The following is a 15,276-nucleotide window of genomic DNA, read 5'->3' on the forward strand; positions in this document are numbered from 1 at the left end:
TATTTAAAATATTGATAAGGGAGCCAGAGGTGTTATGTAAATTTGTTTGCTTTTAATTAAAGCACCCCTGCCCTAAAATTTGACTAAAGCAGTTGCTCAATGGAATGTGTAACGACTGGGAAATATAATTCATAAAATTATAAAAGTGAAACAAATGTTTGGTGGAAACCTAATTCTAATAACTAAATTAATTGTTTAATATTAAATTTGCACGTTTTGGAAATTTTAATTTTTAGTTTATAAATCTCCTTTAAAGTATTAATTATGGACAATTTCGTATATCATATTATTTCATATACTGAACTATGAAGGTCCTGTTTGTTAATTTGTATTTTGAGGGGTGTCGAGTATTCAGTTTCCCGTATCAAAGAATAGTGGTCATCTGTCAAGCAAAACCAGTTATTAGGAAGAAAAGATAATTTATTATTTTATTTAGCAATTAAGAACGTTTATAAACAGCGTCCTTCAAAATATATGGCATGTGCTAATAGATTTGTTTGTGGTGAATCTTGTATACTTAGAAATTACGGTATATAGTCTCTTATAGTTATAATATAATATTGATTGGGGGTGTTCCATGGAATCTAAATTGGTTATGCAGAGAATAGGACAAACAAAATAAGTTAAAATAAATGTAACTAAGATCAAAGTTTCAAGGAGGCTAGGATATTTTAATAAAAAATTATAAAGTTAATTCTTTAAAATTGATAGCGTTTTTGAGGAGGTTGATTGAATTAATTATGGAATAATAAAGTCCTATTGATTATCGTTTAACTTTCTAAATAAGTTATTGAAAATCTACTAACGGCGCTAACTACATGGTAATAGACTGAGTAGACACTTTAAAGCTGGTTAAAGTTTAACAAGTCTGCAATAATGTATACTTAAAAAAATATACAGTTATTTAGTAAATAGTAGAAAATTAAGTGTTGGGTACATAACTAACTATATTATATAATTTATTAAGTTTAACACATTTACGTATTTTATAATAATTACTTTCTTCAAACACATTTCGCAACCATTAAAAGATAATATAAAAATGGGGTGCGGTAAATTAAATTATATTTTCACCAAATAACGAATCATTTAATATGGGATACTTTTTATTTATCCGATTATTCTAGTATAGAACACACTACATACAGTACATCGACTACGTCGTCACATCACTATGGAATAGTCAGAGTAACGCGGGTATAAACGGTGTATGGTTTCTATTTTATGGCATGTAATATACTGTCGACGCAATTTTGATATGTTAGTTAATATTTGTTGTTTTCATACTTATTATTATTATAACTATATAATATGTATTATGAACCAACTAGTAACTGTTGATCGGTAACCTGTGTCATATTTCAACTTGCTGTAATTCGAAATGTATTATTTTAAATACATAAGAATTGTTTTGAATATGTTAAGTAGTAATTAAAATCAAAATGTTTACTCTAAACAGCTATTTTACATTGACACGTATTTTGACTATTGTATACGAATTTATAGTATATTTATTTAATTTTACCAGTAACTTATGACAACAAATTATTATACAACAGTTCGCAGTCAACAATATCAAAATGTTGTTAAAATGACCACGTTCAAAAAAAAAAAAAAAAATACAACAAATAATTATTATTTATTTTTATATACCATATTATCTTATATAGATGCAAAAACATAATTAAGTTGAATTTACTGAGTTTAGTTTACAAAATATACAAGGGCAAATAACCTGAAGCACTACATGTTTTAATCAGGACCTATACATACTATTAGATGACATGACTAGGATAGAAGGATGTATGCATGGATTCACATGAGAATGGTGGGAGGAAACATTCTAATCGTTTACACACACATGAATGAAGTGAAGTAAAAACATTTAATGTATATTTCTGCATTGCATTTTATTATTATATTAGAACTGCATTTAACATAGTGAAAATACTCTGACCCCATTTAATTTTTGACATTAAATAATTCAAAATAAACAATAATTCACTAGTCAGTTATTATTTTAGGGCTACACAGAAAAACATTTATTTTATTTTGCCTGACAAATATAGTTCATACTTCCACAATTGTAAGCAGTAACACTTCTGTCCAAGGTTTTAATTGATCTATTTAAATATTTTAAAAAATAGTTAAATAACGTAAAATTTATGTCTGTATGTGGATTAATTAAATTTAAACTAGACTAGTCACATTATAGAAGTAAAAAAATTCAACTCTGAAAATGTCACGTAAGACAAACAACAAAATATAAAATGACTAACCTAAACTATTGGTAGGTATTATTTACTATCATAAAAAAATACTTTTAATTTAAAATAAAAATGATAAATACTTGGAATCGTGAGTTTCAAAATAAAAATAAAATATAACATAAATATAACTATTAATGTTGAAGTATAAATAATTATAGTTAATTGCATATAATGTTGATTTTATATATGTTTAAATACATTAGTATTTACTAACCAATTAATTTTGTATTACAATTTGCGATGAAATATTTTATTTTCATCTTGCTATACCAATGGACACATGTTTTTTATTAAGTAGTAAAATATATTAAATGATTATTATTGCTTGTATGAACAATTTATTAAAATTTATAAAATCAGAACAGTGCATAAAGTAATAAGAATTGCTTACCACTAAATATCTTGTAAAAAGAAAAGAAAATTAGCTCAAATAATTTTAGCTTAAATTTCCTTAGAAGCGATAAATAATAATTATATGATTACCCATAATCATCATTAAATACCACCAAACAAAAAACAACAGTAATTACTAATTAGTATTTACAAATGAGCAGCATTACAAACTAATAAAAATTGCTAAAGAACTGAAGTGTTAAAAATAAATAATTAATAATTTTACAAAGAAAATTAAGTTTTTTATTAAATAATGTTTACGCTCAGTTATTATAGTTAAAATACCAAGTAATAATTTTTATAGAATTTATATTAACTGAAAATGTATTCAATACCTAATCAAAAAATATATATGAAAACAGTGGTAAAGTCAGAATTTTTCAATTGGAGGAGGGTTTAAGGTTTATTTATATACAATAGGTTATACATAAAATATATTTTTTATTTCATTGTATTTTATTTTAAACATTCAAAGTCAAAAGTATTTGAACTTCACATTATGGTTAATGTCATTACATTAACCGTAGTTTTCTTGTTTTGATCACTAATTTATTGAATAATTAAATAAAAATTAGTGGGAGGGGGTATTTACAACAACCAACCACCCCCTGGTTACACCACTGTATGAAAAGTAGATAAACTTTAAATAGGTACTACATTTTAATTTTTTCTAAATATGTACTTAATTATATTATAATGTAAAATAAAAATTATAATTACCATTTCTTGAAACATCTAATTCTACTAAATTTTCAAAATATTGTATTTCTGGTGGTAAACGGTGTATTTCATTGTCACTTAGCCCAAGCTTCCGTAACCTTTGAAGTCTGAAGAAGTTCTGTAAAACAAAAATATTGTGAAACTAACTTTTTAAGACTAATAAATAAATATTAATTAATTCCAACTATAAATTGATTAATCAATATAATTTAGTTATATTGATGATGTTTATGTATTTATTTCTATGAGTGGTTAAGTAACTATTTACTGTATTCTATTTTAACACAAATATCTACAGAATCTAAATAAGTTATAATTACTATTCAGTGTTAGTATTTATTTAAAAAAGTTAATAATAAATTTATATGAGTAATAATAAGTAGGTACATTTTTAATGGTATCAATAATAATTTGTGTATAATGTAAACTAGTGATAAAATTTAATTATTAATAAACATATTCAAAAATTATGTAAAAATAAATTACGTTAGTTAAAGTAAGGTCATTAAATGACACATGAGTTATCTATGGAGAATGATGTAATTTTGTAAATGGCCTTGGATCAATACTGGACAGGTTACATTATATCTACATCTTTAATAATAAGTTTTTATTGTTATCAAATACACATAATACCATATTTAAGGGCCTTATTATCTTACTTATTACACACATAGAAGAAAAGAACTAATTTTTGCATAGTTTATCATTTAAAAAATAAATTAGAATATTGTGTGGGATTTAGGAAAACTGTTAAATTTTTTTATTGTTGCTATTATTATTATAATTCTTTTTTTAGTTATTTTTAGTTTTTAGTACCATAACTATTTTATAGCAAACCTTAATATACAAACACTTTTTATGAGCTTGCAATAAAAGCTAAAATAATAAATGTCTAATAAATACAATAAATATTATTTGAACAATCAAATTTTCATAAGCCAATACCAAAAATTACAATATGTAATTTTTTTTTTTTATCAAATACCTAATCAAGATATTTATATCATAATATATTATTACTTAATTAAAAATTATTGGTTTAATAATAACAGAAATAATTTTAAATAAGAAAATATTTTAATTATTACAAATAAATTAGATTTAAATATAAAATTTAAAATTGTTCTGATTATTAATATTAGGTAATGAAATTATTTAATTTAAAGTATATTGCATCAAATTAAAAAAAAAAAATAGTTTCGTATAGGTATTGGGTATATATTATTATTATAGTTATAATAATAATACAAAAATTAAAAAAAAAATATATATATACTTATTGGGAGGGGAAATTGCAATAGATAAAACTTTAACTTTGATGTTATAAGAGATATTTTTGTCATGATGTCCAATTCATTTATTTTATTTTTTAAAAGACATTAGTACCCTGTAATTATTGTTCATTATACCTAGTTCAGAATAACTGGAATAAATATATCTATTTGTAAATAATTACTTACCAATGTTAAACAAACATTTGATTAGAGCTGTCACTATAAATAATATAGTACTATATTTAATTATATTGTAGAAGACTAAGAACAAACACAATGACATTTTTTTTTTTTTAGTTCAAATTTTACATGAGATAATATTTTATTCATAACAAATATTTTTTATAATATGCTTTATTTATTCGTAAATATTAGTAGGATGAAAGTTATACAAAAACAAATTTAAATTTTGATTAAAATTCTTGTTAGTTAGCTAGCTACAGTTCTGATTTTTTTTTTTTTTGCTTGTCTTATAATATAATGCTAATAAGTTTTATAAAATATAACCAATATTATCTTTGAATAATTTAATTATTTAATGTGTTCAGATTTATAATCCTAAAGAAAATGGTAAATGTATAAAATTAAAAGTCTAACAAATTAAACATTTCATAATTGGTGCCTACAACAAACTAAAAATTAATAGTAGGTAATTTAATTAATTGTATCCAAACAAAACAATATATTAAGGAGGTCAATAAAATGATTAGTGGGTATCACTTGGGTTTAAGTTTAGGCCAAAACAATATACTTAGAAATTAGGTATACTAATGTTTTTCTACCTACTAGTTGCCATGGTTACTAATACAATTGTAGCTATAGAATTTACTGTTGTTTATGTTATTTAATTCCCCAGATTATCATTTAACTTTTTAATAATTGTTATTTTATTATTATTATTATTAATACTTACTATTGAAATTTATATTTGTTTCTCATAACTTACTCTTAAACCCCACTCCCCATCACTTAACTTATAAATAACTTTTTTTTTCATGGTTACAAATCATATTTAGTAAATTTTAGACATACAATTTTCCTAAAAGCTAATACAGTAATACATAATGAAAAGAAAATATCAGTTAAAAAAAAAAATAAGTAATAAAAATAGTTATAAATAGGGCCAACAATTATATGCCCTAAAAATCTATAAAATATGCATGTAGTTATGCCTTAAAAATTACCAAAATATGTCCTTAAAATATGCTCTAAAAAAAAAATGTTATTTTATATTTTTAATCAAATGATTTTTTTTTTTTATATATTAATATATTATTCAGTATTTTATAATACAATTATTGCCAAGGATTAACAAAAAAATATATTCCCATCCGAAGAAAATATTTTTTCTTCAAATTTAAAGATGTAACTATTAACATGACTAGTGTTAAAAGTTTTCACTTTCGGTATTTTAAAATGATTGATTTAATAACGCACTGCACGTGTAAAACCACGACTACAATAGCCGATAAGTAAGATAATGGCATACGAATATATATTTGTTGACCCTAATGATTAGTGATTAAGATTAGATTTTTATAAATGAGTTGAATTACCCATAGGCCCATAATAAAGTATATATATATTATATGAGTGAAACAAATTAATATTTTATGATTCCTGAGTCTTTAAGATCCTAAATATGCTGCAAAAATAAACAAAATACTAAAAAATGCTAAAATATGCAAAATAAAATTTTGTATACAGCATCGTTAGGTTATGAAACAAATTTTAGTATAAACTAGCTATTTTTTGGACCAACCAATAAAAATATGCAAATGCATATAATTGTTGGCCCTAGTTATAGATTATAACTGTACCAAAAATCATTACAGACAATTATGATATTGTATTTTGTAAAAAAAAAAAAATTTTAGTGTACTACATTTCGTTATTGATTCTCTTAATTATTTTAAACAAATAAGTAAAGTAAATGTAGGTAATTACTTATAGAAAAAAACATTTAATTAAATAAAAAAAAAAACTTTATAAGTATTATAATATAGTGCTTTCATATTAAGTAGACAATATTAGAAAAGGAGTTGAAATACTTATCAAATTCAACTAGGGATTCTAGGTATAAACATTAATCATTATGTATAGAATATAGAAATGAGTAGGTATAATAATGTAATTGAATTCCACTGATGACAAGGTTTACATCGATATTAAGTGTCTATATAGTATATACACAATGAAAATATTATCCAAATATATTATATACTAAATGAATAATTAATTATTAATGATACCAACATTTTGACAAAAGTACTAAAAAAAAAAATCATTTAGAAAGTTGCATAAATGTAATTATTATTTTAAAATCAATTGGTTGATCTTATAAGTGATTGAAAGTATAAAGAATTTTTTTATTTTATTTCTGATAAATTAGGCAGTACCAATTAACAATTTAAACAATACTAATGTATTTTAGTGGTGCATTAGAAATATCAGTAGAAAAATATTGAGAAAAATGACTTTATCATCATAATTCATAGATACCTAACTAGTATTGGTAGTAATTGTGTCAATGTCAATGACATGTGTTAAATTGTTTTCCTGAGTGAGCATATTGATGATGAATTGAATATAAAACATAAATAACACCTAGTAGTTTTGTTCGAAATCAAAAATATTTATTATCAAGGTTATAAGTGCAAAAAGTGCAACAAAACGATAACAGTATTTTATTTACATTAAATTGTATACAATTTTTTCAAGTTTTCTAATATTTAATAAAATCATTAATTAGGTATGAATTTTAGTAACTAGAGATATAAGTCTGGATTGGATACTAAAATTGTTTAAAATAACAACATGCAGTTTTAGTTTTATAAAAATAAAAAATATAAACAAATATAAAACGAAAATAGGATACTTAATTACATAGTAATAATTTTAATGGTATAGGTAAAATATGTTATCAAGCCTTTATACATGAATTATTTTATATTAAATTAAAAATAGAATAATAAACAAAAACGATGTATTTTACAAAGACACATAGTAAAATACAGCCTAATACATTAATAAACATTTGCCACAGTTTGTTTATTTTACAATATGATGTAAGTATAAGTTATAAAGCCATGTGTTGTTTCAATTGTATATGTAATACTTTTAATATTATAAATGAATATGAACGGGTTCATAGGAAGTACTTCTATTAAACTTTAAAAAAGAATTTGAATGCAATATACATAACTTGTGAAGATATTTAGTCATCTTTATTGTTAGGTACACATTATTAGTTTTCATTTAAAAAAAAACAATAGAAATCTTTAAAAAATATTTTAACAGTAAAAACAAATAATGTTGAAAATAATTTTATGCCTACCTTGTTCTAAAATATACTTTTTTATAATGGTAAAATAGTTTGGGTCTCAATCTATATTGTTAAGTTACACCTAATTGTTTAATAATTACATTAGGTAGGTAAAGTACTTATCTGTTTTACAAATGTTTGTAGAATTTTTGCTAAAATGACAAGCTAATTGTTAAATATTTAACAGCCAGAATTAATTTAAAAAAAGATAGCTATGATAATGAACATGCCTGCAGCATAGAATACACCTGTCAGTCTACTAGTGAAAATCACTGGCTGACTATTTAATAGTGAGCTACTTTAAAAACCCATAACTAAAGACTATCAATATTTAATGGATATCTATTTACTATTCTGGGCATGAATTTCGGGACTCGTGATTGCTGACTGAATTTAGATGGCAGCAAATAATCAAATACAGTGATTGATGTTATTACTGACTATATTTCACTTACTTTTGGCAGTTCACGTAGGTGGTTGGCGTCCAGCAACAGCTCTTCCAGGCTTCTGGCATATCGAAGTATCTCTTCTGGTACCGAATTCAACGAGCTATGTCGCTTGTCCACACACTCCACCTGCCTGTTGCAGCCCTTGAATATCGGTATGCAACGGAACATGACACTGGTCAATCGGCAGGTGACATGTTCACAAAGATACGGTTAACACGGCACGGGTGGCTAGGCCCGTAATGATCAGTAATCAACGAAGGAGATGGGTCGTTGGTGGTTGACTGCCGGACGATCAGTAAAAAGCCATCAGAACAGAGACGAACAATAACACGTACCGAATTCGAACCGTTTATTCAGACGTCGCCGAGGACATAGAAGACGGAAACACGATCGTTAGAATACCGTCATCGCGTCAGAAGAACAACAGTAATAATGTCGATGGTGTGAATATACGCGAATTAGAATAAAAATCGTTTGCGTGGGCGACGACGCCTTAACGGCAATCTTGTGATGGTGGGAGGGAAACGAATACGCGTGCCTTCGATACAACAACAATCGCGAGTTGAATAAAATTGTTGTTACCGAAAGAGACGACCGTGCACCAAAAAACCCCGCGACCAACGGTACAACACTACTGACTAGTGAGCCGCCCCGTTGGGGACGTGTGCGCCGTGCGGTGTACGACGTGCTCAGTGCTGCTGTTCTACCACCACCACCGACGTCAGTCAACAGTCGACATTACCACTACCACCAGTCGTTGTGGATAGCGTGTCGTCGATGACGACGGCGTAATCTCCCGATCCGCATTCCACAACATTCCGGAACGTGTACACGAATGTCATAATATATTATTATTATTATTATTATTATTACTATAATATTACTACAATGGGAATTTATACGGTGTGGCCAGTGCATTACGACAAATGATCAGGGCACCAGGCGCGCGCCGCGCCCGACGACCGCGCCCCCCTCACCCGCGAAGAATACGTCACAGTCTAGCCAACGCAATTAGCCGCTGCCACCGCTATCCATTGACGTTATCAAAATTAACCACGTAGATAGATTAGATAACGTTATTATGTTTAATGTTATGGTTATTTTGAAATTAGTAGTCTTCAAAGAACTTACTATTTCTACTCATTGCGATTATGCCCGTCCTCTAGTCGCCATCGGTTTTCTAGTTTCCCGACGTCGTTTTTCGTCTGTTGTCTATCTGTGCGTGCACGACGGATCTCAGGAACGATGGCTGAGGACGGGCCGACAGGTCCGAGCTACGGTGATATAGCCAAAAAACTATTGGATGACCGTCTGTTGCTCACTGCCCTGGAACTCCATTATGAACTCGTCGAAGCCGGAAAGGAGTTACCCGGACTCCGAGAATTCTTTTCCAATCCCAGCAACTTTGAACACTCATCCCCACAAAACGACAATATCAGTATTACGCTGAGTATGGGTAAGTAAGGTTGGAATAAGAGCATTCTACTGCCATTATTGTACATAATATAATTTGTTCAAAATATATCTTTATTTAGTGTTTTTGAACATTTTTTTTTTTAGCTCGTTCGTCTAGTCAAGCTACATTGGACTCGTTAGAGATGACCAGGTATTCGGAAGATGGCGATAAAACGGTCAATGAACGAGTAGCTATCCTTGAGTTCGAACTGCGCAAAGCCAAAGATACAATAAATGCCCTCAGAACAAATCTGACTGTGGCAGCTGTAGGTAATATTGTTTTAAATTTCAAAATGAACATATTTTATTGTTATCTCATGTGTATGATCATACTTAGTACTTAACAACTTAATAATAAAAATTAAAAAAAAGTCTAAATAAAATTGTTTTTATGTATTAAGATATTTGAATAAGTACATTAATCAATTGGACCATTTTTTTTATTAGAATCTGAAGAATTTGCTGGAGAAGATCCCAAAATTACCCAATATGATGATAGAATTAAGCCACATGAACAGCGAGTTCTCAATTTTTTAGTAAATGAATACTTAATGCAACATAATTATAAACTGACATCTATTACATTTGCAGATGAAAATGAAAATCAAGTAAATTATTTTATTATTCAGTATAATCTATTCACTTGTGTTTTATTTTAAATTTATCTATTTAAAGTTTACAATAAATCATTTTAAACGTGAATGAATTGATAATAAAATTAAATATTTATAATGAAGTGCTACAGTTAAGTCATATCTCATAATAGAATTTACTTATGTAGTAAATAAATAAATTATACTAATTTTATTGTATACTAATATATATTTTAATTTTACTTTGATACGTATTAAATATAATATGATTGTATTCTGGTTTTAGGATTTTGAAATTTGGGATGATGTTGGTCTAAATATTTCAAGACCACCTCATTTATTATCCTTATATAGAGATCGAGCTAAAAGCTACTTGAAATCAGATGTTTCCTGTCAGAGTGAAAAACACAATTGTGCAAATATTGCTACCCAGGTATTTTTCTAGTCTTTGAATATATTATTTAAATTTTATTTAATACATAATATTTTATAGATAGATGGAGATTACAGTGATTTAACAAAAATAATCTGTCAATTAGAAAGTGATAACAAAAATCTTCTTTCTCAATTGCAATTGTAAATATTATTTGATACTTTTTTTTTATTTTTATGTCATTTAATACAATGAAAGTTATTCTTATTTCAACAGGCTTAAATCAACTAAAGATTTATCTGATGTAACCCCTAGAATATCTAAAGAAAAGTGGTTACGGCCAAGCAAAAATAAAAAACAAAAAGATCTAAAAAATTGTGAACCATCAGCTTTTTGTGATATGTTAATTAATAAATGTTGGCCTGATTACCAAATACCATTAATGTATTTGGATGTTGATTTGGATGTTTTATCTGATGATGGTGTTGAATTGAATTTATATCCAATACTACGAATTCTTGAAAATCAAAGGTTGCGTAATCAAAATGATGAAAATATTTTAGAATCTGAAAAACAAGAAGTAATATATTCATTTTTACTTTTATTGATTTATTAATAAAATTATTTTTATTATTTTTAAATACTAGGATTTTATTATTTTAAGTGTTCTCTTGATGCATATTCACCCAGATGTATTAGAAAGAGAAAAAATCTTACATTCTCTATTCAATATGAGAAAAAAACCAAATAAAAAAGAAAGAAGTTCAGTTATAGGAGGTATTTTTGACTATATTCATATAATTAATTATACTTACTTTTAATCAAGTAATTATTTTATTTTAGGTTTATCTTGGTTCCTAAAATACTCAAATAGTGATTTTTTTGAAAAAGAATTATTGCCTCAATTATGGCATTTGTTAACAGATAAATATGTGGAGAAAAGATTATTAGTTGCAGAGGCTTGTTCATGGTTTAGCCCTTTAATTAATGTATGTTTTTAATGTATAGTTTAATCATCTTTATTTTTATGAAATTATATTATATATAAAACAAAATATTTAGTGTGAATCTAGGCAATCTTTACTCTCTGTATTGCAACAAATGTTGATTGAAGATACTGATGAATCTGTTCGTGCAGCTACTATTAAAAGTATTGCTATCAATACTGTTTATATTTTTGATTCTGACAAATATGCTCAAGTAATTAGTGTTAATTTTGTTTTTTATTTATATTGTTATTCTAATATGTTCTGTTTATTATATTAAGCAAAAATGTACTTGTTTACTGATGTATTATAAACAATTTTGTTCAATTTTGCAGATTGAAGAACTTCTTTTTATTGGCCTTAAAGATAATTTAAAATATATAGTTGAAATTACAATTGGAGTTTTGTTACCAGTTTTAGCTAAGTGGGCATTTGACAAAGGCCGCTTACAATCAAACTGCTTCTTGCGATTAATGAACTCTTTGACAACTCAAATTAAGGTTAATAATTTATATTTTATTAAGTTTACATTTTTTTACTTAGTTGAATGGCTTATATTATTTAGAGTCTTGATTCTCAAAAAAAATCACAAAAAACTGACTTCTTAGAATCTAATTGCTGCTATATGGTCAATGCTATCCATTCTATACTTCCATACTTAGTGCTATTTGTAGCATCTGCCCCTGAATGTATATTGTTGCGAAATGAAGATACACCTAGAGGAGAACTGAGTTAGTAGAATATAAATATTATGTTATTTTTGATTAATAATAATTTGTTGGATACTATTTAATATACTATATTTAATGTTTCAGGGTCAGGTTTTGCTGATATATGTGTAGGTTTGTGTAACCCACAAATATTCTATAATGATCCAAATAATACAATTGGTACAGTGATGTGTACTTTTGATGCTGTTGTTGAGGACAATAAAATAACGTGGCCTAGACTACAGTGGCTTTTTGAATGCATGTGCGATTTGTGCTTAAAATAAATTTCTTTATGATAAATAATTTTTATATGATATTTAGGTTGCCCAGCTTAATAGAATCTTCGTCTTTGGTATCAATTGAAAATCAAAAACTTTTGCAGTCACTCTTAGCATTATTTCAATCGTTTTGTTGTGGATTTGGCTCCAAGTTCACACAGAACAAAGTATGACTTATTATTATTTTTCATAATACACAGTAATAAATATTTTTTTTAAATAACTTTTTAAAAATATTTCCAACAGGTTAAACCATTATTTGTAAAAAAAATTCAAGATCTTGAAAAATCTTTAGGTAAAATTGCTAATGCATTACCATCAATGGCTCTTCTATGTATATATATGTGTTCAGTTTTAGCTCCAATTGAGGTGAGTTAGAGGTTAAAATACTATTAACTTTAATTTTGTATTATGTTTTAATGTTATATTTTCTAGCGCGAAGAACACGAGCTGGAGACAACTTTAAAAAAATATGTGTGTACATTACCATTGTGTGGTGTTCCCATCAGTATATTGCACTTTACAGTCAGTCAGCTAGCACTTAACCATCAACGTTTACATGAATTAATATTATCATCTCTCTGGGAAGGTATAGTAATTGAAATATTATGTAAAAACAATATTAATTTACTATTTTCATAGGAGTAATTAGTCAAAAAGAAGTAGTTCGTCTTGCGGTGACTGAACTATTATCGTCTGTCATGCCATACTTGTCTGACATAAATATAACTAACCGAATTGTGCCAGCACTCATTACACTTTCAAACGATTCTAATTGGTTTGTTTACTAACTTAATTATTATTTAAAAATGTATTGAATTTAATTGCATTTATATTATTTCAGTGATGTCAAAATAGCCTTAGTTCCAGTTATTGGTCAATTGATGATGTCAACAAATAACAAGGATACTATTGAAAAATGTCGTTTTCAAATGAAAAGTCTAATGGACGATCGGACGTTAAGCGATAGCATAGTATTTGCAACTAAACTCATAACAGTTTTTGGAAAATTGGCTCCCAAGTCAGATCAAGTTTACAGAGAAGATGGTAAATAATAATAAAATGTAATGTTCACTATGAAATTTAATTTAAATTAATTTTTTTAGTAATGATGGTGCAGTTAAATATGTACTCTGGTGTAGCTGTAAGAACATCAGACATTACCAAAAAAATAGAATTAACTCGTGTATTATTGGATGCATTCAGTACAGTTCTATATGAATGTACTTTATCTCCAAGTGCAATTATGTCATCTCTTTTGCCAAGTTTAAGGTAATTTTATTGTTGTCTTTTTAGTATTAAGTATTAACTATTTTTTTTAATTTTAAATTGTAATATAATATTTTGTAGGTGTTTAGAAGAACTCTGTAACATAAATAATTTGTCTCAAAAAGAATTGTCAACTATGTTAATCAAAGAAGCTGAGTCAAGATTACCATCACAATCTGAAACGTAATTCTATTTTCAATTATCTGATTCATATTTACACAATTTATTAATTCACTTGTTTTTATATAACATTAGTGGTAGCAGTGTAACTCAAGACTTGAAACCTAAAATGGTTAAAATGTTTCAATCATCGAATATAGCTAAACAAACAATGTTTTGGAAGAAAAATAATCAGTCTCAATAAAGACAACACAATAAATACTTAAATGCTTAAGTATTGTTTAAAGAACTAGTGTATTAAATTAAATTTAAAAATATTAAAAAAATTAAAATCAAGTGATTCAAACTAACTATAAACCATATATGTAATATTGTAGTATGATAAAAAAAAAAAAAAAACAAATACAATAATTGTGATATTTTAAGACATTTATTTTATTTTTAATAATTATTCTATTCTATTATTGTTAAATTATTGTTATATATATATATTTTTATAAGTATTGACATATTTTTAATAAATATTAAATGCAATTAATTATGCATATTTTTTATTTTTTATGATTATATAAATATTTTTAACACTAATGGTAATTGACACAAAACATTTTAAAATATTGTAAAATTAGAAATTACTACAGAACTGTGATGAATATAATATTTTTATATAAAAAAGTATCCAATAACTAGTCATAAACTATTTAATTTCTTCAATTATAATAATTGAATTATGAAGGTTAAGAAGGGTACATGTACACTTTTATATCTAGTTAAAAAAAACTCCTACAAATCATTTTTAAAATACTAGATAACATAATTATTTTTATATTTTATACATATCACACAAACAAATATTATGTTGATTTATAATAATTATTACATTTTTAAACTGGGAAAAATAATTGCATACACAAATCAAGTTTTGGTCACTCATTTTTAATTTTAAAATAATTTAAATATATTTTCTAATTATTTAAAATTGGATAAGAGTATATTTAAAAAAAAAATGTCTTTATTGTTTTAAAATACTTTTGTTAAATTGAAATAATTATTATATA

At 25.9% G+C, this 15,276-nt stretch overlaps 2 protein-coding genes across 6 annotated transcripts in view; one reads left to right on the forward strand and one right to left on the reverse strand.

Annotated features, from left to right (window-relative positions):
* LOC112602781 (protein lap4) overlaps nt 1–8,602 on the reverse strand; it is a 31,093-nt gene extending 22,491 nt beyond the window's left edge. For all 5 annotated transcript variants that reach the window (XM_025351103.1, XM_025351102.1, XM_025351105.1 and 2 more), the window contains exons 1-2: nt 8,441–8,602; nt 3,384–3,501 (exon numbers count right to left, since the gene is read on the reverse strand). In XM_025351103.1, coding sequence (XP_025206888.1) covers nt 3,384–3,501; nt 8,441–8,602 — 280 coding nt within the window. The remainder of the gene's footprint in view (nt 1–3,383; nt 3,502–8,440) is intronic.
* A 903-nt stretch (nt 8,603–9,505) lies between these two features.
* Nucleotides 9,506–14,610, forward strand: LOC112602782 (lisH domain and HEAT repeat-containing protein KIAA1468 homolog). Its single transcript, XM_025351107.1, has 20 exons — nt 9,506–9,890; nt 9,995–10,159; nt 10,337–10,497; nt 10,769–10,915; nt 10,976–11,058; nt 11,132–11,435; nt 11,503–11,632; nt 11,699–11,844; nt 11,918–12,055; nt 12,177–12,341; nt 12,407–12,572; nt 12,657–12,813; nt 12,873–12,996; nt 13,076–13,198; nt 13,265–13,418; nt 13,472–13,607; nt 13,674–13,876; nt 13,936–14,101; nt 14,180–14,281; nt 14,354–14,610. The coding sequence occupies exons 1-20, from the start codon at nt 9,680–9,682 to the stop codon at nt 14,460–14,462; spliced, it is 3,090 nt and encodes a 1,029-aa protein (XP_025206892.1). The 5' UTR covers nt 9,506–9,679; the 3' UTR covers nt 14,463–14,610.
* Nucleotides 14,611–15,276: the final 666 nt, after the last annotated feature.

This window comes from Melanaphis sacchari, unplaced genomic scaffold, assembly GCF_002803265.2.
Source record: "Melanaphis sacchari strain LSU unplaced genomic scaffold, SCAv2.0 Contig8_pilon_pilon, whole genome shotgun sequence".
Classification (NCBI taxonomy): domain Eukaryota; kingdom Metazoa; phylum Arthropoda; class Insecta; order Hemiptera; family Aphididae; genus Melanaphis; species Melanaphis sacchari.